General features: G+C 35.7%; 4 protein-coding genes across 5 annotated transcripts; 1 reads left to right on the top strand and 3 right to left on the bottom strand.

Moving 5' to 3' along the window:
• Positions 1-3,076: 3,076 nt before the first annotated feature.
• On the bottom strand, positions 3,077-4,443 carry LOC107821994 (hevamine-A-like). Its single transcript, XM_016648490.2, has one exon. The coding sequence runs from the start codon at positions 4,064-4,066 to the stop codon at positions 3,179-3,181; it is 888 nt and encodes a 295-aa protein (XP_016503976.1). The 5' UTR covers positions 4,067-4,443; the 3' UTR covers positions 3,077-3,178.
• A 1,648-nt stretch (positions 4,444-6,091) lies between these two features.
• LOC107821985 (protein CURVATURE THYLAKOID 1A, chloroplastic) lies at positions 6,092-14,575 on the bottom strand. Of its 2 annotated transcripts, XM_075251953.1 has the most exons (6): positions 14,085-14,575; positions 8,346-8,432; positions 7,551-7,675; positions 7,328-7,435; positions 7,071-7,142; positions 6,092-6,467 (listed from the first exon to the last, which is right to left on the bottom strand). In XM_075251953.1, the coding sequence occupies exons 1-6, from the start codon at positions 14,242-14,244 to the stop codon at positions 6,402-6,404; spliced, it is 618 nt and encodes a 205-aa protein (XP_075108054.1). In that variant the 5' UTR covers positions 14,245-14,575; the 3' UTR covers positions 6,092-6,401. The 2 variants fall into 2 exon arrangements, with proteins under 2 accessions (XP_075108054.1, XP_016503968.1); XM_016648482.2 differs by lacking the exon at positions 8,346-8,432 and having other exon boundaries at positions 14,085-14,568.
• Positions 14,576-14,938: 363 nt separating this feature from the next.
• On the bottom strand, positions 14,939-17,751 carry LOC107821977 (putative pentatricopeptide repeat-containing protein At3g49142). Its single transcript, XM_016648471.2, has one exon. It carries the CDS (start codon positions 17,465-17,467, stop codon positions 15,434-15,436), a length of 2,034 nt encoding a protein of 677 aa, XP_016503957.1. The 5' UTR covers positions 17,468-17,751; the 3' UTR covers positions 14,939-15,433.
• A 4,838-nt stretch (positions 17,752-22,589) lies between these two features.
• LOC107821968 (putative linoleate 9S-lipoxygenase 5) lies at positions 22,590-26,169 on the top strand. The gene is made up of 9 exons (XM_016648462.2): positions 22,590-22,896; positions 23,077-23,357; positions 23,447-23,687; positions 23,781-24,038; positions 24,127-24,212; positions 24,306-24,413; positions 24,497-24,801; positions 24,883-25,146; positions 25,232-26,169. The coding sequence occupies exons 1-9, from the start codon at positions 22,725-22,727 to the stop codon at positions 25,983-25,985; spliced, it is 2,469 nt and encodes an 822-aa protein (XP_016503948.1). The 5' UTR covers positions 22,590-22,724; the 3' UTR covers positions 25,986-26,169.
• Positions 26,170-27,137: the final 968 nt, after the last annotated feature.

The raw sequence follows: 27,137 nt of genomic DNA, 5'->3' as shown, positions 1-27,137 counted from the left end.
TCTTCGACTTAAAAATAACATTAAAAAACCTAGTCAACCACTCCAAACCTGCTCTCCCCACACACTTCCAAAATTCCACCGGAATCTCGTCTAGCCCGGTCACTCTGCCTGCTCATCTTACGCATATCTCTCACTACCTCCTCGACCTCGATACGCCTGCATTACCCAAAGTCATGGTGACTCTCGGAATGCTCCAATTCGCCTAGCACAATATCCCGATCCCCTTCTTCATTCAGAAGGTTATGAAAGTAAGTCTGTCATCTCTTCTTAATCTGGGCATCTTCCATCAATACTCTACCATCTTCGTCCTTGATGCATCTCACTTGGTCCAAATCCCGAGTCTTTCTCTCTCTGCCTTTTTTTCCCAGTTCCTCGTACATACGACCACAAGCCGCAGTCTCAACCTCAGTGGCCGCCATCTTAGCCCCCTTCCTAGCTACCTTATACCTCTCTGTGCACGCTCGCCTCTCCTCCTCTCTTATGCTCCCCACTAACTTCAGGTATGCTGCCTTCTTCGCTTCCACTTTACCTTGGCCCACTTTATTCCACCACCAGTCTCCTTTGTGCCCACCAGAAACGTCCGTCGAGACCCCTAACACCTCTCTCGTAGCCTACCTAATACAGTCTGTTATCGCTGACCACATAGTGCTCGCGTCACCACTGCTCATCCACGCTCTCATAGCCGATAATTGCCCATCCAACTCTTGGGCTTTATCCTTAGTTAAGGATCCCCACCTGATTCTCGTCTTCCTCGAGCAGACCTTTTCCTCCTCTTTAACATAATACCAACGTCCATCACCAAGAGCCTATGCTGCATCGCGAGTATCTCACCCGGAATCACCTTACAATCCTTCAACAACCCTCTGTCACACCTCCTCAGGAGGAGATAGTCAATCTGAGTCTTTGCCACCATATTTTGAAAAGTAACCAAGTGCCCCTCCCTCTTTGGAAAGCTAGAGTTTGCAATCACCAACCCAAAAGTCTTAGCGAAGTCCAACAACGATGTATCTCCTCTGTTCCTCTCGCCAAAATCGAAGCCTCCATGCACCTCGCCATAATCACCTGTGGTCGACCCCATATGCCCATTGAAATCCCCTCCTATTAATAGCTTCTCAGTAGGCAGAATCTGGCGCACAATCTCATCTAACCCCTCCCAGATGTGCCGTTTAACCTCCTCATCTAGGCCCGCATGCGCCGCATAGGCGCTAACGATGTTTAGGGTGCACCCTCCAACCACCAACTTAATAATCATCAATCTATCATTCACTCGTCTAACCTCAACCACAGACTCTCTAAGTTCCCTATCCACTAAGATGCCCACTCCATTCTTACCTTTCTGGACTCTTGAGTACCAAAGTTTATACCTGTCTGCGTCCTTCGCCCTCGACCCTACCCTCCTTGTCTCCTGGACACACACTATATTGACTCTCCTCTTCTGGAGGATCTTCACCAAGTCTATAGACTTACCCGTCAATGTACCTACGTTCCATGACCCAATTCTCAACCTACAGACACCCTTGTTCCCTTTACCTCCCTTGCCTCCCGCCCCACCCCCCGTTTCCCCCGAGGACATGACCTCACTCGACCATCCCAGACCACAGCCAATAAACCTACGACAAAATAAGGGGAATCACTATCACACACAAGGAAACATACCAAACTAGAAGAAGATAAGTTGCAACAACAGACACACTAATACGGTGAATAAACTAATACGAACTAAGATGGCAGCATATTAATTAACACAACAAAGGGAAACTGGAAAATGGGAGGTACCAACTCTCGTGAGTAGAACCTTGGAATTTTCTTGGTATATACGACGATGTTGAGGCCACCTAGCACGTTCGCGTCCAACTCTCGCCGCCCCCTGCTGACACATGCCAGGGTTGTTCTTCAATGTTTGCACACACACGTCCCTTTCGCCGCTAATAGACACAGGCCCTGACCTAAAATACACACAAAATACCACGAAGTCGAACAAAGGGGGGAGAGGGATTGTCACCACAACCACTGGTGAGGCCCCACCCGTAGCAAAGGAGCGCAAAAAAGGATGAAATAAAACCTTAAGTTGATTTAAAAACAGTCAATTCAAAATAATCACAAGAAAAATGACTAACCCGAAAAGATACAAGCTTTATAAAAAAAAGTATATATCAAAAATAAATAAAAAAAGATATCAAAACAGATGAGGCATTAGAAAATTTAAGTGAACCAAATGGAGAATAATAAACTGTAAAAAGAGTGACCGGAAGAAACAGTTGACTGAGAGTTGAATTTTTGGTTACAGAGAAAGGGAATCTGAACTCTGAAAGAGTCGTTTTAACTCAGAATGCAAGAAGCTACGCACAGAATGTGACTCGTTTTTCACCGGAAATGTCAACCGCCAAGTAAGAAAAAAAGATAATAACTTGGATCTGAACAAAGACACAACAAATTCTAAAATCTTTATCCCCTTTTTCAACAGAAACAAGATACACTTGAACAAGTGTTATCTAAGACACACAGATCTAAAAAAAATAAACAAATAAACAATATATTCAAATCTCTAACTCTTAGATCTGAAGAAAAATTGAAACTTTGAAGCACACTTTTTCTGTTTACTAAGGAAGATGATGACAAAGCACTGTGTATTATAAGTTTATAACGGCACCAAACAAACCAAAGCAGATTATGATTCAAAGTATTCGGAAATGTATTATTAAGATTTAAGAGATAACAAGGAGAGAACAATTAATAAGAAGATGAAAAAGAGATAAAATCAGATCAGTTAAGCAAACTTTTGAAACTAATAAACTTAATTAGCATCGGTGACAAACAAAGAGAAAGAATGTGAACCTGTCCAAATATTATTGCACACATTTGCATGTGAAGACACACAGAGAAAAAGAAAGAAGGTACTGATTCGATTACATAAAGATTCGATTTGTAGAAGAGATCTAAGGATTGCAAGCAAGAAAATCCAACTGGGTTTTGCGTGAGAGCACAAGATGAACCAAAAATAAAAAAATAAAAGTACGAAGGTGCGTGTGGGAAAATTCTGAAAAGAAAAGAAGAAAAAGGAATATAGACACCATGATTTCAGCAAGGTACAAAAATCCAAAATGATTTTTTTCATAAACAAATGCTTAATTCATAGCCTTTCCGGCTTTAATTATTTCTAAATTACCCACAACAATTTTCACACACTTTTCAGAATTGAAGCACTATATCCAGTTTGTTCGTCCCAAAATTTTGACCACAACATAACACCACCATACTTGCGCGACTTCTTAATCATCGGAAGAATTTCGCCGGTCAACACATCCGCCGGAATAAACCCACTTCCGGCTGCTTGTGGTGCCGCCGGAAGCCCTAAAAATATCCTTCTAGCATTCACCGACGAAGTCCACCGAATCCAAGAATTTTTTAGATTATCAGTATTATTAGGAGTATACTGACAAGGAGGATTATTGTAAAATTGAATCCAAACAAAGTCAAAAAGCCCTGTATTTAAAGCAGTACCAAGCAACCTATCTGGAAACGGGCATTGTGGAGCTGCTGTTAAGTACACTTTTCTTCCAATTCTACCATAAGCTTTCAAGTATTTAGCTAAATCTTCATAAAAAAGAGATGATCCAAGCTCAATATCAAAGTCAATTCCGTCAACAACAGCATTTCCTAAAGGCCTAAAAGAGGAACGTCCACCCAAAAATGAGTTCCATAAATAACGTGCAACATTTTTGGCGTCTTTTTTGGAAGCTAAAGAGTAATTTCCAACGCCACCACCTATAGACAACATTACTTTGACACCTAATTTTTGACAGTGTTTGATTTCTGGGCCAACGACTGTGCATCCATTAACGGCAGGATTGCAGTGACCGGCAAGATTGAGTTCTGGGGTTTGACCATTGCCGAATTTGTTAAGGAAGGCTAAGTTGACATATGAATATCTACCTGAGGCACAGGTTTCGTTTAAGGTCGCTTCGTTTCCGTTTTGGCCCCAGTAAATGGATATGCCACTAGCAATTGAGGTCTGGACAATAGCTAAGAATAAGACAGAAGAAAGAAATTGATGTTTGGTGGCCATTTTGGATAGAGTATATGGTAATTCAATATTGGTTATATGATGGAGACTATTAATAGAAGGGAAACGGGGAGATTTTGGGAAATTGAGACAGTGAAATTAAGGAGATTTTCTTGTTTAAAATAGTACCACTCTCTCGCATTATGTGGATTTCTTAGAATATTTTGACCAAAGGCAGCTGAATTATGGGAGTCAGGGAAGGAAGAGGTCAAACATCTACTGCCTTTTTGTACATCAAAATATCTCCACTCTCTCGCATTTTGTTTATTTTAGTCTGTATTTATTTTCTCTTTCCAAAATCTTTTGAAAAAGAAGGGGGTCCGTAAATAGTAAGGATCTGTAAATGGGAGTACATTAATACTAAGGGAGGAATTGAGGAAAGATTGACTGAGGGGGTGACCTTTAGTGAAAACAGAACCTGTACCCAAGTGATGTAAGATGCAGTCGCAACTATTATATTGAAACTTCAAATTTCTTTTCTTAGTGTAAAATCTCCAATCTCTTTTATTAATAATGAGAATTGGTAAGTCCTATACTAACTACGTATGTTTTAACATTTATATCCCCTTTTTGTCTCATGATTATCACTTGGGTTGAGTCAAGCGCCTACGAGGCAATTCAAACAGAATTGATCTGTTTCACAATTCAAAAGTCTAAAAAATGCAAGTAGGTTCACAATTTGCAGTTTTATTGGACCTTCCACCAAGTTTAACGGGTCAATAATCAATAGCCCTGTGTGGGTGCAACGCTGACTCCTATTTGCAAGTTGCAACCACACAAAAGCTATTTCGCAGAATCAATCCATTTTTAACCTTAATAGTTGTTTAAGGTTTTAATTTTAAAAAGCTTTTTACTGCTTTATGATTTTCCTTATTATTCGCCCCTTTCCGGTAGACATAAAAACCAGGATTGGCTAAATAATCCTGTCTTAAATAAGAAGTTGTTACGTTTGGATCAAGGAAAGACGTGCTACTGATAATGAGCCTTATGGCAAGCTGCTACACTTCCAACTACTTGATGATTGAGTTGGCCAAAGAATACATTTTTTTTTAATGTAAAAATACGTTCACAGATGCTTAGTTGTCCTCTGCACGAACTTATCCATGAGTTGACCAAAAAAAAAACATACTCCATTGTTTTTGCAAAGTCAATTCATGCTACATTTAGTAGTTAGATGAAGAATGCAAGGCCTTATTGTCTTCTAATCCAAGAAGCCTTACGGAGATGAGTAAATGACATAATATGTACATGATGTTTATATCCGGTTAGGACCTATGCTTGGAGAAGTGGGGTCACTGAATCCTGTTTAACTTCAACAAAAGTTCTGAATATATAAGTATATATATGTTGAGAACGATCATATATTTTGCTTGGGACCCTTAAGATCAAAAGTCCTATGAGGTATTGGTTGAGCAGTTCGCTCATGTTCCCCGTCACCTTCAAATCCTACTTCTGAGTTTGGCAGAATCCAATATTTCGATTCTTAGTTTCGGAGTTGAACCCTATAAATATGAAAAACAAACACAAAATAGAGTTGGATATAGTTTTTAGAATCCCACAATGCTTAAATTATGGATTTTCTGTTTCGTGCAGAAACCTATACACTACACTGGTTTTTAGAAATTATTGTAACCTTCAGTTAAACAAAACAGATCCACGAAACTCCAATCATTTTTTGTTACTAGCACAGAAGGTGCAATTTTCATGCAATTAAATCTTATCTTCTGACAGTGTGTGTGTGTGTGTCCCAAGCTGATCAAAATTATTGGTTCAGAATCCCTGTTCATTAAACTATGCACCAATTTGTTTACTCCTGTTTTACACATAATCGTAGGCAATACTTCAGATCTATTCATGTCATGTTAACGAATGCAGTGGAGGTGTGAGCTCACAATATACTTTGTACCATTAACACCTTTAACATTTTTGGAACTTGGCCATTTCTACTCATTTAGTTTTGTAAGAGAATGCAAAGCTCTAGCTCTTCTTGAAGCAAGCATTCACAAAACGATAAAAGAAACATATCTGTTCTGTCAAATGGTTCTCTTCACTTTTTAAGGAAGGATAAATAGCACAAACAACTAGATTAATTAGTTTCTAAAATTTTCTGGATGTCTCTATTCAGCGCAATGTCCTTTCTTTCACTAGACTATCTACACAAATTCTGCATTGGGGGAAAGAGGGATTACATGAGGTAGCTGACTAGTTTGTGATGTACAAAGGTCTTCATACAAGACAAGAATATACAAGAATAATTGATGAATAGAGAAGAAAGCATTGTAGCTGAAGCTTATTTGTTCAGATGTTCTCTGACCAGCAGTGCGGAAACTGACTTCTGCTATTCCTCCCCAGTAATCTTTTTCTTAAGAGCTTGAATATTACTTCCCAGTTCATCCCTTCCAGACTGAAAACAGAAATCCAAATTAGTGTTAGCCATGTGCACTATCTACCCTCAGCAATGATTATACACTGACAGGGAAAAACACTAGTAATAAGATACTGTATTCAGCATGTTATTTCAATCCGAAACGATTAGGCTCTTGCACTACAGATGTAGATTTGTGGCTTACCAGACGAACTTGAAACAGGATTTCCTAGGTTATTTGGCATGTTGAGGGTCTCCGATGTCTGGAGGTGAATTTAGTAACTAACTAATGTAACTAAAACATACTAAAACTTAACGAAAACCTCCCCTCAAACTTGGATTAATTAACAGCTTCTGTCACTTTAACCTGTAAATTGCCTCAGCTGACATAGGAAAATTTGCACAATTGCTCTACATGTACTGAAGTGATAGTTTTAGGAAAGAAGTGAATGAAAAACAATAACTCGTTTGAAATATCACTAGAGCAATGTGAAACTGAATGGTCTAGAAAAACTATTCCTACAAGATTGACCTGAAATTTCTTAGCAAAAGTGCATGCTATTCTAGCCTATGTCTATACCCAACTGAGAATAGAGATTAATTGCAAGAAATGATCTGCATCTATTTCATGTAAGATCATACCTTAAAGAGAAGATATGTGTAGACGAACCAACCAAAGTATCCAAAGCCGACCAACTCCAAAAACTTGGGTAACTGGTTTAAAAAAGTTAAAACGTGAGAGAGATTCACTTAGGCTCAAGAATCACAAGAAAGCAGAAATTGTGATAACCCCAAAAACACAAGGCTAAGTAAGACTAGTCACAATGTATTGTTAGTAGTATTGGCACCCTATATTTTGCTAAAGAACTGGAAAAGACTAGTCCAATTAGATTACTTACCATGGGAATGGAGTCTAATGCATCAATAAGGATTGAAGAAAACCAAAGACCAAGGGCGGCTGAACCTCCATAAAGAAAGACAGTAGGTTTCTTTTCGAGTTCATCCCACTATAAGAAAGTTGCAAACATAGTTGGATTTCAGCAAACGAAGAAGATGAGCCAGTTCTGAAGCATAGAGAATGAACTATGAAGTAGTACTCATAAAATAAGGGCGGAGTCTTACCTTGTCTTTTACATTGGAAAATACCTTTCTGATACGAGCTAAAGATTCAGAATTTTCTTCCTCTTCAGAAGAAGCCCTGATCTTGAAGATGGGAAATCTCTTGGAATCTATGTGACGTCGAAAGCCTGAAAACTTTTACAGCTTAGACCAAAGAACTCTGGCTTGATAAAAGACAAGTTCCAATAGTCTCCTAGAATGAAAAATTCAGAAACTAAAATCTTTTGTCTTCCCTATTTGGAACTATGAAAAGACTTCTTCACTTGGAACATAAACGGAGTTGAGACCAGTAAGGCCTTTCTATAGTACTAAATTAAGGTGCCAAGATCCTTGAAGCCGTATGCTCTCTTCTCCGGGGCAACAAACTTTACTTGTATTTAATCCACTCCTTGTATGGTAACTTTGCAGTACGTGTTAAATTTGTATTCCATTTGATCAATTTTTGTTTTCCTTAATAAAGGACCACTGGCATAGTCATACTTTCGTTATTTAAAAAAAAAAAGAAGTTTGAAGTTTAAAACCTTAGATAAAGATGGACTTCTATTTTCCCTTGAAAAGTTAAATTCTGATAGTTTCTAATAGCAAATTATCACAAGGAAGATATCTCTCTGTCATTGAACTATAGACATCTCATAGGTCATTTTCCTCTTCTGGGTACTTTACAAGCCGATTGAGACCCATATTTGTAGGATTGCGTAGAGGTGTTCATAACACGCAGCGGAAGACAATAACAATCCTAGGCAGAACTTTTCGTGTTTAAAAATTATTTACATGTCAAAGATCGGATCTAAGACGTACCTGGTGAAGAGAGTCTTGTTTTAAATTTTTTCGATAGTGCGAAGATTCTATGCGTATCCACACCGAGACTGATCCTTGCTATCAACTCTTTGATCAATGAAATCCCGCGAACAAATTGAATGAAAATATTGTGTTGAAATTTTTCTCAAAAATCTCAACTCAAAGGTAGAAGAACAAGAAATAATTTTTTTGTACTAGTATTTTCTATCTTGGCTTTGTATTGTACTATTACTTTCTCAAAGCAATTTTCTTCTCAATAATAACTCTATTGTTTTTACGTGACTTTAAAATATGTATAAGATTTATATCTTCATCATTCTTAATTACGACTCACACACACACACACACACACATATATATATACACACACATAATTTTCATTGAAAAATACAAATCATATGCCTCATGGTAAATATTTAAAAAACATGTAACACATTTATGGAATTCAATTCTAAATTGAATTTTACAACTTAGTCAACATTTTAAAATAAAAGCATGTAACTCATTTATGGAATTCAATTCTAAATTGAATTCTACAACTTAGTCAACATTTTAAAATAAAAACATGTAACTCATTTATGGAATTCAATTCTAAATTGAATTCTACAACATAGTCAACATTTTAAAATAAAAGCATGTAACTCATTTATGTTCATATACACAAATATTAATTATAATTATACACAAATATATATCAACCAAGAGATGTAACTTAATTTTCTTATTTAAAATAGAAAACCTCAACTTGTCCACAATATTAATTATATCCTCTGTGCTAACAAAGAATATAATAATATTTCATTTGGACTAATAACTAAATTTATTTGACTAATTAAATTCTTTAATTTAATTATCAAATAATAAAGTAATTAATCCTTTAGCAAAGATCAGAACACTCGTTAGTGTGCGACCTCATAGGTTCAATACTAAGCCGGTAGTAAATTGATCACATCAATATACTAATCAAGGGCGGCGTCTAGTAACACTCCTTAACGACCGGATAGCATGAAGTATACAATTTACTCTCAAGAACTTGTAGAAGAATAATGTATTAATTCCTTCTGTCCTTATAGCTCTGGGTCACCCTAGAATATGGTTCAACTGTCAATCCTAATAGGCGGCCGACTATGTGTTCATGTCAAAAATAATCGACCATTGAATGACCTAAGAAACTCTTTTTTTCTTTCATTCAATCACCCTGGCCAAGGTCTTAATTTGGTCGGTTATAATTTATGACAACATGGAGCTTAAAACTCATTACCAAGAGTTGACAGATTCCATCTTGATCAATCACTAATTCTACAAGTATTTAATCGTACCCAATATCCTTTCAACTATCGCCCTAGGGCCATAGGTGTCTAGTATCAAAGCACAATAAATAACTTGTCAATTACTATGATGATATCAGGTCAAAGGAAACTCTTACATCACATTCTTCAAGAGAATATCCTATTGACAGTTTATGGTAATTCTAACCATTAGGAATTATCCAATGAATCGGTTCAATGATCATATCTCTATATACATCATCTATTTATGTTATTTAATTAATGAGATCAACTAATCATTATCTCATAAAGACGATCACATAAATATTGATCTAACCGGATTACTAATGTCCAAATTAATAATCCTACGATCAAGAACAAAATTTAGGTTAAATTGTAAGAGACTTTACTCTCATTATCATGATTCCATCATGATGACAAATCACAAAATTTAATCAAGGACCTTATTAAATTAATCAAGTAATTAATAATAATTATGATAAATGAATATCAAATGCCATATATTTTTCTATCAAATAGCATTCACAAAAATATATTCAAATCATCAAATATGAGATTGGATCTAGGGCATATTTAATATATCCCTAATAATCTCTCACTTGCACTAGAGCCAATCGCTCTTGTATTTCATTCCCAATTTTCACTTGTGCTTGTCAAACTCTTTTGCTCCAAGAGCTTTGGTGAATGGGTCTGCAACATTTTCCTTTACATCTTTGAATCTCGACGTCTCCACGTTCAATGATCTCTCTTATCAAGTGATACCTTCGCAGAACGTGTTTGGATTTTTGGTGTGATCTTGGTTTTTTTGCTTGAGGAATGGCTCAGTATTGTTACACAATAATGGAACTGCACCTTCTATTGAAGGAACCACACCAAGTTCAGTTAAGAACTTTTTCATCCATACAACTTCCTTAGCAGCTTCACTAGCTGCTATATATTCTGTTTCAGTTACTGAATCAACTACTGTAGCTTGTTTAAAACTTTTCCAACTCACTGCACCACCATTTAAAGTGAATACATAACCAGAAATAGATTTGCTATCATCTCTATCTGAAGAGAAACTTGCATTAGTATAACATTCAAGTTTCAACTCAGAATCTCCATAAATGAGGAATTGGTCTTTAGTCCTTCTTAAGTACTTAAGAATGGTCTTCACCACCTTCAAATGTTCCTCATCAGGAATTGCCAGATATCGGCTAGTCACTCCAAGTGCATAAGCCACATCAAGACGTGTACATATCATGGTATACATGATAGCTCCCACTGCACTAGCGTATGGTATCCTACTCATGCTTTCTCTCTCTTCAGGTGTTTTAGGACAATCCTCCCTACTGAGAGTAATTCCAGTGCCTATCGGTAGATAGCCTCTTTTGGAATTATCCATGTTATACCTTTTCAAAATGGTATCAATGTACAAAGACTGGGAAAGTCCAAGTAGCTTCCTCGATCTATCTCTATAGACCTCTATTCCTAATATATAAGTTGCTTCTCCCGAGTCTTTCATGGAGAACTGTTCAGATAGCCAAATCTTGGTACTTTGTAATGTTGGTATGTTATTTCCTATGAGCAATATATCATCAACATACAGTACTAAGAATAAAATTATGCTCTCACTAACCTTTTTGTACACACAAGGTTCTTCTTCGAATCTAACAAAATTGAACTTTTCAATTGTCTTGTTAAAGCGAATATTCCAACTTCTAGAAGCTTGCTTTAGTCCAATAAAGGTTCTTCAACTTGTGTCTCATGATATTAATTTTGTGTTGATTCATTAGTTTCTTGAACTTCATCAAGTTCTATTTCTCCACTATAATTTCCTTCCAAAAGAAATTCCCTTTTCAAAAAGGTTGCTCCTCTAGCCACAAACACTTTATAGTCAGAAGGGTGATAAAAATAATATTCCATTGTTTCTTTGGGATACCCAATGAACCTACATTTATCAGATCTTGAGTCAAGTTTATCAGACTGCAGTCTCTTAACATAAGCTGGACAACCCCAAACTTTAATGTGTTTAAGGTTAGGCTTACGTCATTTCCATATCTCATATGGTGTTGTAGAGACTGACTTAGCGAGAACTTTATTAAGTAAGTATGTTGCTGCTTCCAAAACATATCCCCATAAATTTATTGGAAGATCAGTGAACCCCATCATAGATCTCACCATATCTAATAAGGTTCGATTTCTCCTTTCAGACACACCATTGTGTTGTGGTGTTCCTGGAGGTGTCCACTGTGAGAGAATCCCATTCTCTCTGAGATATCTGGTAAAATCTTCACTAAGATATTCTCCACCTCTATCAGACCTTAGTACTTTGATACTTTTACCAGTCTGCTTCTCAACTTCACTACGGAACCTTTTGAACATTTCAAAAGATTCAGACTTGTGTTTCATAAGATACACAAATCCATATCTTGACATATCATCAGTGAAGGTGATGAAGTAAGAATATCCACCTCTAGCTTGAATTTTCATGGGCCCACAAACATCTGTATGAATTAGTCCCAATAATTCAGAAGCTCTTTCTCCACTTCCAGTAAATGGAGATTTGGTCATTTTTCCTTTGAGACAAGATTCACAAGTTGGATATGATTCAAAATCATATTTGTCAAGGTACCCTTCCTTGTACAACTTGTTAATTCTTTTCTCTCCAATATGACCAAGCCTACAATGCCAAAGGTATGTATGATTTACTTGATCATCTCTTTTCCTCTTAAGACTTGAAGATGCATAATCGAATTAGCATTCACATTAGGTAAGATATAAACATCATGTTGGATATAGCCATTCACATATAAATATATATATATATATATATATGTATGTGTGTGTGTGTGTGTGTGTGTGTGTGTGTGAAGATATAGATCTTATACGTATTGTAAAGTCATGTAAAAACCAAGAGATGTAATTTGATTTTCTTATTTAAAATAGAAAACTTCAACTTGTCCACAATATTAATTATATCATCTGTGCTAACAAAAAATATAATAATATTTCATTTGGACTGATAACTAGAATTTATTTGACTAATTAAATTTTTTAATTTAATTATCAAATAATAAAGTAATTAATCCTTTAGCAAAGATCAGAACACTCGTTAGTGTGCGACCTCATAGGTTCAATACTAAGCCGGTAGTAAATTGATCACATCAATATACTAATCAAGGGCGGCGTCTAGTAACACTCCTTAACGACCGGATAGCATGAAGTATACAATTTACTCTCAAGAACTTGTATAAGAATAATGTATTAATTCCTTCTGTCCTTATAGCTCTGGGTCACCCTAGGATATGGTTCAACTGTCAATCCTAATAGGCGGCCGACTATGTGTTCCTGTCAAAAATAATCGACCATTGAATGACCTAAGAAACTATTTTCTTCTTTTATTCAATCACCCTGGCCTAAGGTCTTAATTTGGTCGGTTATAATTTATGACAACATGGAGCTTAAACTCATTATCAAGAGTTGACAGATTCCATCTTGATCAATCACTAGTATGATCAATATCTTTTCAACTATCGCCCTAGGGCCATAGGTGTCTAGTATCAAAGCACAATAAATAACTTGTCAATTACTATGATGATATCAGGTCAAAGGAAACTTTTACATCACATTCTTCAAGAGAATATCTTATTGACAGTTTATGGTAATTCTAACCATTAGGAATTATCCAATGAATCGGTTCAATGATCATATCTCTATATGCATCATCTATTTATGTTATTTAATTAATGAGATCAACTAATCATTATCTCATAAAGACGATCACATAAATATTGATCTAACCGGATTACTAATGTCCAAATTAATAATCCTACGATCAAGAACAAAATTTAGGTTAAATTGTAAGAGACTTTACTCTCATTATCATGGTTCCATCATGATGACAAATCTCAAAATTTAATCAAGGACCTTATTAAATTAATCAAGTAATTAATAATAATTATGATAAATGAATATCAAATGCCATATATTTTTATATCAAATAGCATTCACAAAAATATATTCAAATCATCAAATATGAGATTGGGTCTAGGGTATATTTAATATATCCCTAACAATATTATCTTTAAGCTTAGCAAAATGATTCAGAGAAAAAAGTCAGTTTTCGGCAATTCCATGTCGATCTAAACCCTAAAACTCATACCATCTTTTTATACTGATCACTTCATTTTTAGTCTTTTTCGTTTGTGCATTTTTCTTCTTCTTATGCCTTGTGTAGGTCAACAGTCAACCAAAATACTCTCTATTCTTCTTCATTAATTATAGAGTTAAGCTAATAAAGAGAATATTTTGTCTCAATCAGTCAAAACTGCCTCAATTAAATTTTTAGCCAACATTAGCCGCTTTATACTTCATAAAATAGATACACCAAAACGGCAAACCACGGCTATATATCTGGGATTTGGGAATCGTAGAAGAAAGAAGACAGATGTATTAAGAGAAATTATACCTGATGGCGGCCTAAGAGACGATGAAAACGACGAAGGAGCAGCTTGGGGAGAAAGATGAAGTAGAGAAGGGGCATTGGAATGACGCAACCTCATGGAGGAATGTGGAAGTGACATGATCCTTTCCATTGAAGGAGATGAAACAGAAGAAGCTGTAGCCATTTTTGCTGTATAATTCTTCTCTCTAAATTCCTTTTCCTATATCAAATATGGAGTTCACACCAGCTATCCTTTTGACTTTTTTAATTTGTTGTTGTTCTAATCAGCTTACCCATACCTTATTTATTTCACTAGATAAATGTATAAGTACCAAATAACTCTAGCCTATATACTTTTATCATATCATATTTATAGAATCAGCCCAATAAGTTAACTAGTTGGCTTCTCTTTTCAAAGGTACCTTCCTCCCTCTTTTGTATATGAGTACAAAATGTAGATGAAGTGCTGTCACAAACTCCGGGAGGCAACTAGTCCCGTTTATTAAATAACATGTCCGTGTTTAAAACTTTAAATACTTACTCCAATATAGTTACTTCCATCTCTTTCCTACCCTAGTCTAAAGTTAGGTGAGCAAAGGTAGGTGAGAGGTATGATTAACAAACTGGAATAATTGAACCCCTCATAGTGGGTCACTCTTATTAATAAATTCATCACTAACACATGTTACATCTTTTAAGCACATTAATATATCTTTGTAAATAGTGAATCCTATAGCATACATCTGAATAGTACTTAAAATTTCTTGATACCTACCTAAAATCACTTTTTTTAATAAAGCAGAAGACATAATTACTCCAAGAAATTACTAGTATCTTATTAGATGGATACTGCACTCTTAAGGAAATTCGAATTCAAATTTAACTGTAGCCTGCTGATTGTGCTTACTGGCACATTATTGCATCTGTTAAATCGATTAGCAATACCAGCATGAAACTGAAGACGGTATATTTTCTCACAGATACAATAGGCTTCTATTTGCTGATGAAAAGTTTTACAGCTCCTGACGTGGTGCAATTGAGCTATTTAACTATTTCTCTCACGTTGAAGTTAAGATGAATAAAGTTTAATAGTAAATGTATAACAAATCTGAATCTGGAAAGAGGCCTCTATTACGGTGAGCAACTTAGGTCCAAAATTTCCCTTCAACTACTCGTGGCGTCTGCCATCTGTGCCCACTAACTCTTCAGTCAATCTTTGTCAGATAGCAACAAGTGTGATCAGGCAATCAAAGAATTGTTGATTGCAAGACTGAAAAGAGTAATATACTAGCAAAATAAGGAGGATAAAACCTTTGCAGTCACCAAACATGAGCAACTGCAATAAGCATACACCTTTGGACCTCAAGGCAGAGTCACCAATAATCACTACATGAGCAAACTCCATTCTGAAAGTGATGATAGCGATTTGTATCCCTAACAATAATCAGACGTTGCGTGATCTTGGAAATAATCTTGGCAGCAATGTGGCAATCTCCACATACACGTAGGTTTTTAGTAATTCTAATGGGTGTATCTGGGGTGGTGTTCATAATTGCAAAGACAATGGCCAGTTTCTCACTATGAACTACAAGATGATTTTCTTTGTCTTCCTCCTCAACATCATGAAGGGCAGCATTTGTTTCTGGGACATATCCTTCCTCTTTCATCTTGCCTATTACTATGTCTAACTCTTCATAGATCTTCTTTGATTGTGGGTGAGACGTGTCCCCAGCAAGGAAGGTGTGCACCATGTTATTGATCTCAACATTACTGATACCGGGCATTTTCTTAATCCCTCTTCCCTTCATGATTGACCTAACAGTCGTTACATCTTCCCATCTTCCAGCCTTTGCATAAATATTTGATAGCAACACATAATAACCAGACTGCTTCGGGGACAATTCAAAAAGATTGTCTGCGGCTACAAGACCAATGTCCATATCATTGTACAACCGACAAGCACCCAAAAGAGCACCCCAGATTCTCTCATTAGCTTCCATAGGCATCTGCTTGACGTAATTGTAGGCCTCACTTATGCATCCGGCGCGCCCTTTTAAATCAACCATGCAGGCATAATGTTCTAACCTCGGAACAATCTTATACTTGTCTGTCATTAGCCTGTAATAGTACTCTCCTTCTTGTAGCAAGCCTGCATGGCTGCAAGCAGAAAGAACGGAAACAAAAGCAATAGAATCAGGTTGAAGACCAGACTCCAACATTTTTGAAAACAAAGCAACTCCATCCCGGCCTTGGCCACCCTTACCATAAGCAGATATCAAGGAAGTCCATGACACAACATCCCGAAACTTCATCCCCTCAAACATTTTCCTTGCCTCGGTCAAACATCCGCACCTGGCATACATATCAACTAAGGAGTTCTCAAGAGACAAATTTGGCCTAAGACCTTTTCTTTCAACAGATTCATGAATCCTCCTTCCCAATGATGCAGCTGAAAGGTCCCCACAAGCAGGAAGAATGCTAGCAAAAGTTATAGCATCAGGCTCTATCCCACAAGTTTCCATTTGGAGATAGAGCTCAACCGCCTCATTAGGCATAGAATTCTTGACATATACAGCTATCATCACATTCCATGGAACCGAATCCTTTTTATCAATATTCAAGAAAATGTCTTTTACGAACGAGACATTCTCAATGCTGGTATTGCTTACAGCAGGTAAAAGGCTAGCCATGGTTCCCGCATTTGGTTTATGACCTAATAAGTTCATTTCCTTACAAACCTCTAATGCATCATCAAACATTCCATTTTGAGCATATCCAACAACCATTGAATTCCAAGAAACAACATCCCGTTTGGGCATTCCATTTAGAACCTGACGAGCCTCCACTAAACACCCACATTTCCCATACATAGCCACCAGGCAATTCCCAATAAATAGGTCAGAATCGAGACCCCTCTTGCTGACAGTACAGTGAATTTGCAGCCCCACCTTCAAATTATCAGAGCCAAAACAAGCTTTAAGAACACAGGGAAATGTAAAGTTATCAGGACTAACATCTCGTTTACACATATCTTTGTAAACAAAAATAGCATCTTGATAGAACCTGTTATTCGCATAGCTCCTGATCATGACATTATATACAACCACATTCCTGTCAGGTATTTTGTCAAACAGTTGGCGACTAACATTAGGTTGGCCGCAAGCTGCATAAGCTCGCATCAACTTGATGGCAAGAGACGTGTTGCAACATAGACCCGGATCGAAAATAATCTTGGAATGTAGTTTTTCCAGTGTTTTGATATCTGGGTGTGCGTCTAATATACGACTGGAAGTAACCTCGTCTAAATGGAAAGAGTTGCTCAGCTGGGGTTTTCTCACTGTTTGTATATACGAATTGGCGGTGGAACTATGGCGGCAAAGACGCATAGGGCTTGCAATTAGTGTCATGAAAAACAACAGCTTACGATTGAGTGACCAATAAACTTTCCTTTTCTCCCTCCATGAAGTGGAGAAATATTTAGGGAAATTTTGAAAGAAGAAACAATTTTATACTCGATTCACATGCATTCCATTTCGTGAATAGAGTTCCGTTGGAGTACTCTAAAAATTGATAAGAGTTCCCCCTACTTTGTTTTAGTTACGAGTGTTTTAGCTTCACCAGTACTGGAAATGAAATTAGAAGGAACTCAAATTTCTTTTCTCAAAACTAATTTAGATGTTAAAAAGATTAAATTTTTTTACAACAGGGTGTAACACTTTGCGTCGAAAAATATTTATACGTTATGGACTTATGGTCAAACACATTAGTTACTGGTAATTCGCACCAAATGCTTATATCCAGTCAAATCCACATATCTTTTATCTAAAAAATTACTATTATTTTACTATGATTAGGTGATATGTATTCTTACTCTAATTTTTAGTTAACTAAGATTAAAATGATTGATTGCATATAAACAGCTGGTGCGAGTAAGCAGGGGCGGATCCACCCTTTAGGGTGGGGTGGTACGACACCCGCTAGATTGGTAAAATTATTATATATTTATGTAAAAAATTTCTTAAACTAGGTTAAATATTTGATCTTGTCACCCCCAATCGCAAACTAGACAAAGGTGTCATGGTTGGTAGACCTATGTAAAAACGTTTCTCGTGTGCAAAATTCAAGTTCGAATTTATTTGAACCTTGTCTGACTTTCCTTTTTTGTTGTGCTTTTTATTTTCTTTGTCCCAGTCATTTTTCTTTTTGGCTATCTCCCAATTTCCTATTTGTCGTTTATTATTTTTTATATATTTTTTCTCTATTCTATTATTTTATCTTTGATCTTTAGCAAAGACACTCAAAAAAGAGTCTCCTATATTTAAAATACCGTAAAATAAAAATTTCTCTTAATTCAAATCCTTTTTTTTTTTCAAAATCAAAAAACTTAGGTTCTTGATAGAAATTTTGGATTGAGATCAAATTTAATTTTTATAATTTATTTTTTATTATAACATAAAAATTTGTGTTATTCTATGATTGTTAAATACAATTTAACTGTCTTTACTATTAAATTATGATGAATAATTCGCAAGTATTGCTTAGAAAAACATGAGATTTTTTATTTTAATTTTCGGGATCTTGTATTTATCTAATTCTGCATTTACTTATGGTATATAATTTATCTATTGAAGATATTTTCTTATTTTTCTTATTCTGATTGGTGGAATTCCCTTATTAAAGATGTTATTTTACTTGTGCAAATTTACTCTTAGCATACAAAAAAAAAAGATGCAGTTCCCTAGTAAAAAAATATTGATTTTACTTGTATTGTTAATAATAAAGGTGTGATTCCTTCTTTAAAATGCTAATTATATTTTCTTCTTGATGTCTGAGATGTAATTTTTGTACAACAATAACAATATACCCAGTAAAATTTTACAAGTATATTCTGGGAAAGAGATGTAATTTTCTAATTTTAAATAAAAAATGCCTATTAATTGCCTGAATAAACTAAAAAATAAATAAATTGGACAAACGTTTCGAACAAACTCTATATTAGTTATTTTAAGGTGTACATTAAAGAAAATTGTGGCACCCGCCACCTTCAAATCATAGATTCGCCTATGCGAGTAAGTATTTATCTTAGTTACTTCAGTTTGAAAATACACAGTAACGCTTATTTTTTTCCCTTCTTGTTTGCAAGAAAAAAAAAAGGTAACTGAACTAAACAGTAACCAGGAGGCATAGTAGCAGAAATAATATTTTGGGTTGCAGTGAGTATCTCTCTGCTCTCTCTTCTCTTTTCTTTTTCTAACACCCATTACTACTAGTACCTAAAGCAAATAAGTTAAAAAAACTCTTGTTATCTTATTTTCCCTCTTTCACTGAAAAGTTTTCACTTCCTTTGGTTGGCTAGTTGAAAAGCACGTGAGTTTATTGTAAACTTAAAAACTTTAGAGCCTAAAATATAAATCCAGGATATCGAACATGCCCCATCCTCGCCCCGGCTTTCGTTACTGATGGTAGGCTAGAATCTCGTATTTTAGTCGTAGTATTGCACTCAAATTATTGTATTTTACTTGTGTTTGAGCTTGAATATTAGTGTATTGCACTTATTGTGTATTTTATACCTTGTAAGAATTGATTTCAAGTTAAAATGATATTCAGAAGCTAAATCGAACAAGTTGGAGCTTTGAAGTTTGAGCAAAAGTCCAAGGAATTAAGTCAGGATCACGTTTGGGGGTCGAGGACCAAGTCTGGATATCAAAAAATGAGAAAACGAATTCACTATGAGAAAATTGCACTACCGCCCCGCGGGCCTCATAGCATTAGTGCAATTTTCCTGCAAAGTGAAAAAAACTTAATTTCTGGCCAAATTTATACAGTCGCGCGCAGGGCGTGGCGCGGCATTGCAAAAAGTGGCTAGAAATGATTTTTTGGCACGTTCTGAAATTCCATACATGTGCGCCGTATGGGGCAGTGCGGTAGCACAAAAATGTTAGAGTGACTTCCCATTTCTGCTAAAAAAGGGAAGTTTCGTCCGGGGTTTGTTATGGGGCGGCTTAAATACACCAGAACACCATTTTAAATGGACTTTTGACACATTTTCGACCTAAGGAGGCTTGGGAAGAACACAAGCGTAAGGATTTCATCATTCCTTCCTCACTCAAGATTCGGGTTTGGATTGAATTTATATTTTCATATACTTTAGTTATATTTGTGAAGAACTTCTACATGTCTATAGAGTAGTTCCTTTTGGGTTTTGATGGATTTGATGTATTGATGATTGTTTGTGGATTATAACTCTATTTTTATGTATTTGAATCGTTTTGGAAGATTTAATTGTTGCATCTATATTCACTAGTTCATGTAATCGAAAGAGGCATAACTTGTGATATTTTTGCATTATATTGTTAGTTGAGTTCATAAATTATTTTAAGTAATCAAAGGAGGCTAATTGAATCATTGATTAAACCTAGTTAATAAAATAATCAAAAGAGATTTTCCTAAAGACTATCTTTAAGCCTATTGGGCCACACACGTAGGAAAATCTTACATTTACCACTTTTGGGTAAGATCACATGTTACAATGAAATATACTTGTACGTGTGAGTGTATTTATATATAATTTCTTCGACATGGCGGAACATCATATGGCTAACCAAACAAACTGTTGATACTTATATCTCTTGTAAGGCAATGTCTGCGAATATGGCTTTTCCACCGCATAAAAAGGAAACCAGTGATCTTGCTAGCAGTTGTATTAAGTTGGCTGTCACTTTGAGATAATTATAAGATATTTGTACAAAAAGATAATTACAAAATATAGTACTACTAGTACGTACTACTTACAAGTCCCTGCAGTAGCATATGAAGAAGGAATTTAATCAATATTCAAGTTGAACATTCCCAATCCAAATTCCCATTCTTCAAAATAATAAAGAACATAACTCATTTATAGCCACTCGGGCCAAACTTAAAACATCGAGTAGCCAAAAATTACAATATATATTTTATAGTCCAAAAATAATTCAGCGGCTAGCCACCGAAATTGACAAACTGGAGTTTGTCGGAATGGACAGCTGCCTACCGATATTGACAAACAGAGGATTTAACTATGTCCTTTCTCCTTCCCCTGTTTTCTCATCAGTTGGAGTAAGGAAAATTTATAAGAAAAAACATGTTTTTCTTCAACAAATTTCCTATTTTTTTCCCAAAAATTTCAAATATCCCACAAAATAAGAATGATCAACAAGATGATCAGAGCATAAGGGAGTGGAAGACGTAGTTTTATTTGAGGATTATAAAGATGTTTGCTTTATTGGTTAAAGGTAAAATCTTACAGAAAAATATCTTAGGGTTTTATGAATTTTCTGGTGAAATCTTGCGACTTGATCTGCTTTTCAGTGAAACAAGTAGATGGGGAGTTCTGCTTTTCATAATTTTGCTCTTTTTATTTGTTTGTTTAACCGCGAAGCACGTCAATTAGCTAGAGGACACGTATAACCATTTACATTATTTTTCATTTGCAAGAATTATGATTTTTAGTGTCAATAAATAATACTCCCACTGAAAATATTGAAAGTATGAATTAAGGAGAATTACATCAATCACCAATGTTGCCAATTGGCAAATTTTATGAGGGACCAAATAATTATTTCCATTATTTTCTTGACAAGCTATATTCTTTTTTGGCTTACATGGTTTCATTAAATTAGAAAGAAAAGGAAATTTATGAAAAGAAGAATACAATTCTGGTTATAACTTTTAAATCCAGATATGCACTGGTCATTTGATTTTCCAATTATGTCTTGGTAAATAGTAATGTACAAGGCAGGAATGTGGTGGAAAGTATATACAAAATAGACTGTCACTATACAAAAAATATACAAAATAGACTATCACTGTACAATTTATATACAATAGACTGTCACTATACAAAAAATATACTAAATAGACTGTCACTATACAAAATATATACTAAATAGACTGTCAATATACAATTTATATATAATATATTGTGACTATGCAAAATATACTGACATTATACAAAATATATATAAAATAGACTGTCACTATACAAAAAATATACAAAATAGACTGTCACTATACAAAGAATATATAAAATATACTGTCACTATACAAAAATATACAAAATAGACTGTCACTATACAAAAAATATACAAAATAGATATTTTGGGCTATTAGATGCAATAAGTTTGGACCGAAGGGTCATTTCGTGTAAGTGAGTAAAAATATGGGTTATTAAAATTTTGAGGGGCTACAGAGGATAGTTTTCTCGATAATAAATGGAAAACTTTTCATTCGTGAGCATGAAGTACAAAGGGTCGCTAGTGCCACAAACCAGGTACATAAATTTACTACTACTCCACTAAAGTGTATATAGTACTATTATATTGTCAGTCGCACATGTAATGTAAACTAATAAAAATGTCTGGTAATACACATTTACAGTCTTGGTAATTAAATTAAGTAGTTGTGACTTGGAATTGAGGAGTCTTTTAAAATTCATGAAACACTCAAGTTCCAACACTTTCACATTTATGAAAGTGGATTGACTGGATTCCAATCGTCACATAAGACTAGCCAGTCTGCACCTATAAAATCACAGCACTTACTATTGTTTTTCATCAAGCCTCATCAGAAATCCTTGGTTAATCACTCCATTGCAATATTGGCTTATTGTACTTTACCAAAGTCATAATGGCATCCACTGACAAACGTGAAATCAAAATGATCAATGGCACTGTTCTTCTCATGAAAAAGACACCTTTGGACCTTGGTTCTTCTCAAGTATTAGCTCCACATGAAACTTATGAAATTCTTGGGCATAAGGTCATCCTGCAGCTTGTTAGTTCTGTAAATGGAGATCAAGGTTTGAACTTTTTAAATACTTTTCAAAAAATTACACTCCATTTCTCATGCTTCAGTCTAGTTACCCTTTTGTATGTTTTCTACGGTACTATGCAGCTAGCATGTTAGTGCTGTAAAGTGTGAATATATGCATTTTCTTTTGAATGTGTGGATTAACAATCATATTTTTATATTGTTGAAGGAAAAGCTTTGAAAGGGAAACTTGGGAACCCTTCACATTTAAGAGATGAGAACAAATCAGGCAGCGAATCGAAGTTTTGTGTCACATTTGAGTGGGATCATGAAGTTCTTGGAGCTCCAGGTGCATTCATCATCAAGAATCTTAACACAAGTGAATTCTATCTCAAGTCACTCACTCTTGAAGCTAGTGACCCAAGTCAAGACACTGTGCAATTTGTCTGCAATTCTTGGGTTTATCCTGCTGAGAAATACAAGTCAGACCGCATTTTTTTTGTGAATCAGGTACGAGCAAAATGATTCAAATTTAGTGTTATAGATCACATCATTTACTCATTCTGCGTCTGATAATTTCTTTTTATGATTTGCAACAGGCTTGGCTTCCGAGTGAAACTCCTGCAGCATTGCTTGTGTACAGAGAAGAAGAGTTGCTTAGTTTGAGAGGAAATGGAACTGGAAAGCTTCAAGAATGGGACAGGGTTTATGACTATGATTGTTACAATGATCTTGGAGATCCAGACAACGGTCCACTTTATGCCAGACCAGTCCTTGGGGGTTCTGTAGAGTATCCTTATCCACGAAGAGGAAGAACAGGACGACCACCATCTAAGGCTGGTAAGTCTTTCAATAAAAGCATTTGCACTATTTTTATAACATCCATATTGATATGCACCCTTATTTTGGTTGTTTTTACACTTGGTTGGGCAGATCCTAACAGTGAAAGCCGGATTCCACAAATAGCTAGCTTTGCAATTTATGTCCCGAGGGATGAAAAGTTTTCGCCTTTAAAGATGACAGATGTCCTTAGTAATGCACAGAAAGCCATTGCGCAAGTCTTTGCTCCTCAGCTTGCTTCTTTAGGAAATCTCTCTCTCAATGAATTCAACAGCTTTGAAGATGTACTGAAAGTGTATGAACCTGGAACTCCAGGTTTTCTTAAGTATCCAACGCCACATGTTATTAGAGGTAATTTTCGATGAGACTTTCGGTTGACTCATTTTTGTAATTATTCAATTTTTGTTATGTTCTCTAAAATTTTAAGTTGGTGTAACAGAGGAGAAGTCGGCTTGGATGTCAGATGAAGAATTTGGAAGAGAGACATTAGCTGGATTGAACCCTGTGTGCATCACTGGCCTAAAAGTAAAAACTTTCAATTTTTTGTCTAATTCTTATATCTTCTCGTCTATTATCTGAGTAATGGAGTAGATGACATTCTTTGCATTTTTGGTACAGGAGTTCCCCCCGACAAGCAAACTGGATCCAAAAATATTTGGTGACCAAACAAGCAAAATAACCAGACAACAAATACAGAATCAGCTAGATGGAATGACCATTGAAGAGGTAAGTGACTAAACTGTTTATTGTTTCTTGCAATAGATTAATCTGGTCAGTGCTTACTCAAATGTATATTTACTTCTTCTTAGGCCATTGAGGTGAACCTACTTTTCATACTGAACTACCATGACATTGTGATGCCATATGCGAGGAAAGTTAACACATCGCATTCAAAGATTTATGCCTCAAGAACTGTGCTCTTTCTGCAAAAGGATGGTACTTTGAAGCCACTGGCCATTGAACTAAACTTGCCTCATCCAGATGGAGATCAATTTGGTGCTATTAGCAAAGTATTCACTCCAGCTGAAAATGGTGTTGAGGGTGCCTTATGGCAAATTGCAAAGGCATTTGTAGCAATTAATGATTCTGGAGTTCATCAGCTTCTTAGTCACTGGTACTTCAAACTAACTGAATTTCATGTAGTGTAGTCTGTTACTGAATATTTATTTGATCACACGTCTAATGTTTTTCACAGGTTACGTACTCATGCATCAGTTGAGCCTTTTGTGATTGCGGCAAATAGGCAGCTAAGCGTGCTCCATCCTGTCTATAAGCTTTTGCATCCTCACTTCCGAGATACTATGCATATCAATGCCTTGGCTCGACAGGCTGTACTTAATGCTGGTGGTATTGTTGAGAAGACTGTTTTCCCAGGACCATTGTCAATGGAGTTGACATCTATTGCTTACCGGGACTGGGTTTTCCCTGATCAAGCTCTACCTGCTGAACTTGTTAAGAGGTAAGTCACGACTTGTTGTCCTAGCTTACCTACTTTGTAATGATTTCCTAATGTAATACTGCTTTTTTGTATCGTTTTACATCAGAGGAGTGGCAGTCGAGGATCCTTCATCCAAACATGGTGTCCGCCTACTTATTGAAGACTATCCTTATGCTGTGGATGGACTTCAAATCTGGTCAGCAATCAAAAGTTGGGTACATGAATATATCAGTTTGTATTACAAATCAGATGACATGCTTCAGAAGGACGCTGAACTCCAAGCCTGGTGGAAAGAACTTCGCGAAGTAGGACATGGTGACAAGAAAGATGAGCCCTGGTGGCCTAAAATGCAGACGCGCCAAGAACTGATCGACTCAGTGACTATCATTATCTGGATGGCATCTGCTCTTCATGCAGCTGTTAACTTTGGGCAGTATCCATATGGAGGCTATGCACCAAACCGCCCTGGTATGAGTCGAAGGCTTATTCCTGAGCCTGGAACCCCTGAGTATGAGGAATTGAAGTTGAACCCTGTAAAGGGATATCTGAAGACAATTACACCACAGTTCCAGACTCTGATTGGAATATCTGCTCTTGAGGTTTTGTCAACGCATACTTCAGATGAAATTTATCTTGGACAGAGAGATTCTGCTGAATGGACCAAGGACAAAGAAGCTCTTCTAGCTTTTGAAAGGTTTGGAAAGAAGCTGGCTCAAATTGAGGAAAATATTACAAAGATGAACAATGATAAGAAGTGGAAGAACAGGACTGGGCCAGTTAAGATGCCATACACATTGCTCTATCCGACAAGTGAACCTGGACTTACTGCCAAAGGAATTCCGAATAGTATCTCAATCTAAAGTTACTTGATAAATTGTTCTTGTGTTAGCTGCACTGGTTTTAATATAGGCTTCTAGGGTCTGTCTAGCTCTATCTTAGCTTTAAAATGTTAAACCAGCTCCTGTTCTGGTTATATAATATTAATTGTATGAGATATGATCTCTCTTCTTAGTTACATCTGTGAATTTATCTGTTTCCTTATTTTCTTTGTGAACTTGAATGTATTACCAAACCGAAGTTCAATTGCAAACCGAGGATGATATAAAGACTTTCTCATCTGTGATAAACTAAAACAACTCGGGGGGTTAAATTAAAAACAGGAATGACATGGAAAGAATACAATAAAGCTTTCATTGATTGTTAGCATCCCTGATACATATATACTTTATCCCATCTCCTTGTGTCTGTGTGTTATTGATAACTCAACTTCTTTAACTATTACACAGAATTTGGATAACATAAGTTCTTAACAATTATAGCAGTATATTGAGCACCATATTCAGTATTATCATAAAGGTAACCAATAAAGCTAATTAAAGAATGCAGTGTTCTTAGGCATCGAGAAAGAATTATAGATTTAATCCACAATGTACCTAGAGTTGTATATATCCCTTTGATGTTTATAATCTTTTACACATGCACGCCAACAACTTAGAATTGTACAGTGAAACTGTCAAGGCAAGCTTTACATATTGAAGCTAGCTAACAGTATATACCTTTGATATTTTGATGGAATGCCCCTTAATTCAATTGGAACTAACTCCTTATTGTGCAACCTAAGCTCATTGCTTGAAATTGGAAAAACCTCAAAGAATGGTTGTTTAGTTAATTTGAAGCATCAACGAATGATAAACTTCATACTAAAAGAGTTTTACGTGATTGAGAAATTGGAAGGAAATAGAAAAATTCGTTTGACTTTAACTCCAATAAAACTTTTACTTTTTTTTGTTTGCATTAATACTTCACTCTTTCCATCTATTTGTCAACCAAACAAGACGATTTATCGGCACGTGGACATAAAAAATGTGATATTTGAAAAAAGATAGTATTTGAAGTTAAAGATGAAAAAAGAGTATTTGGAAATTAAATATTTCAATCTTTTTTCAATTCTTAATCATATTAATTATCATATCTCTAAAAAAAATTTCTTTTCTATTTAAAATTAGTTGATA

Source organism: Nicotiana tabacum, chromosome 4 (assembly GCF_000715075.1).
Source record: "Nicotiana tabacum cultivar K326 chromosome 4, ASM71507v2, whole genome shotgun sequence".
Classification (NCBI taxonomy): Eukaryota; Viridiplantae; Streptophyta; class Magnoliopsida; order Solanales; family Solanaceae; genus Nicotiana; species Nicotiana tabacum.
Note: the sequence above shows the minus strand (reverse complement) of the source record. Positions and strands in the feature narration are given on the sequence as shown.

Coding starts and splice junctions, on each gene's coding strand:
- LOC107821994 (XM_016648490.2), bottom strand. CDS start 4,066: ATGGCCACCAAACATCAATTTCTTTCTTCTGTCTTATTCTTAGCTATT.
- LOC107821985 (XM_075251953.1), bottom strand. CDS start 14,244: ATGGCTACAGCTTCTTCTGTTTCATCTCCTTCAATGGAAAGGATCATG. Junction 7,436..7,550: donor TTTCCAATGTAAAAGACAAG/GTAAGACTCCGC, acceptor ACTTTCTTATAG/TGGGATGAACTCGAAAAGAA. Junction 7,143..7,327: donor CATTAGACTCCATTCCCATG/GTAAGTAATCTA, acceptor TTTTTAAACCAG/TTACCCAAGTTTTTGGAGTT.
- LOC107821977 (XM_016648471.2), bottom strand. CDS start 17,467: ATGACACTAATTGCAAGCCCTATGCGTCTTTGCCGCCATAGTTCCACC.
- LOC107821968 (XM_016648462.2), top strand. CDS start 22,725: ATGGCATCCACTGACAAACGTGAAATCAAAATGATCAATGGCACTGTT. Junction 23,688..23,780: donor ACGACCACCATCTAAGGCTG/GTAAGTCTTTCA, acceptor TTGGTTGGGCAG/ATCCTAACAGTGAAAGCCGG. Junction 24,414..24,496: donor ATGGAATGACCATTGAAGAG/GTAAGTGACTAA, acceptor ACTTCTTCTTAG/GCCATTGAGGTGAACCTACT.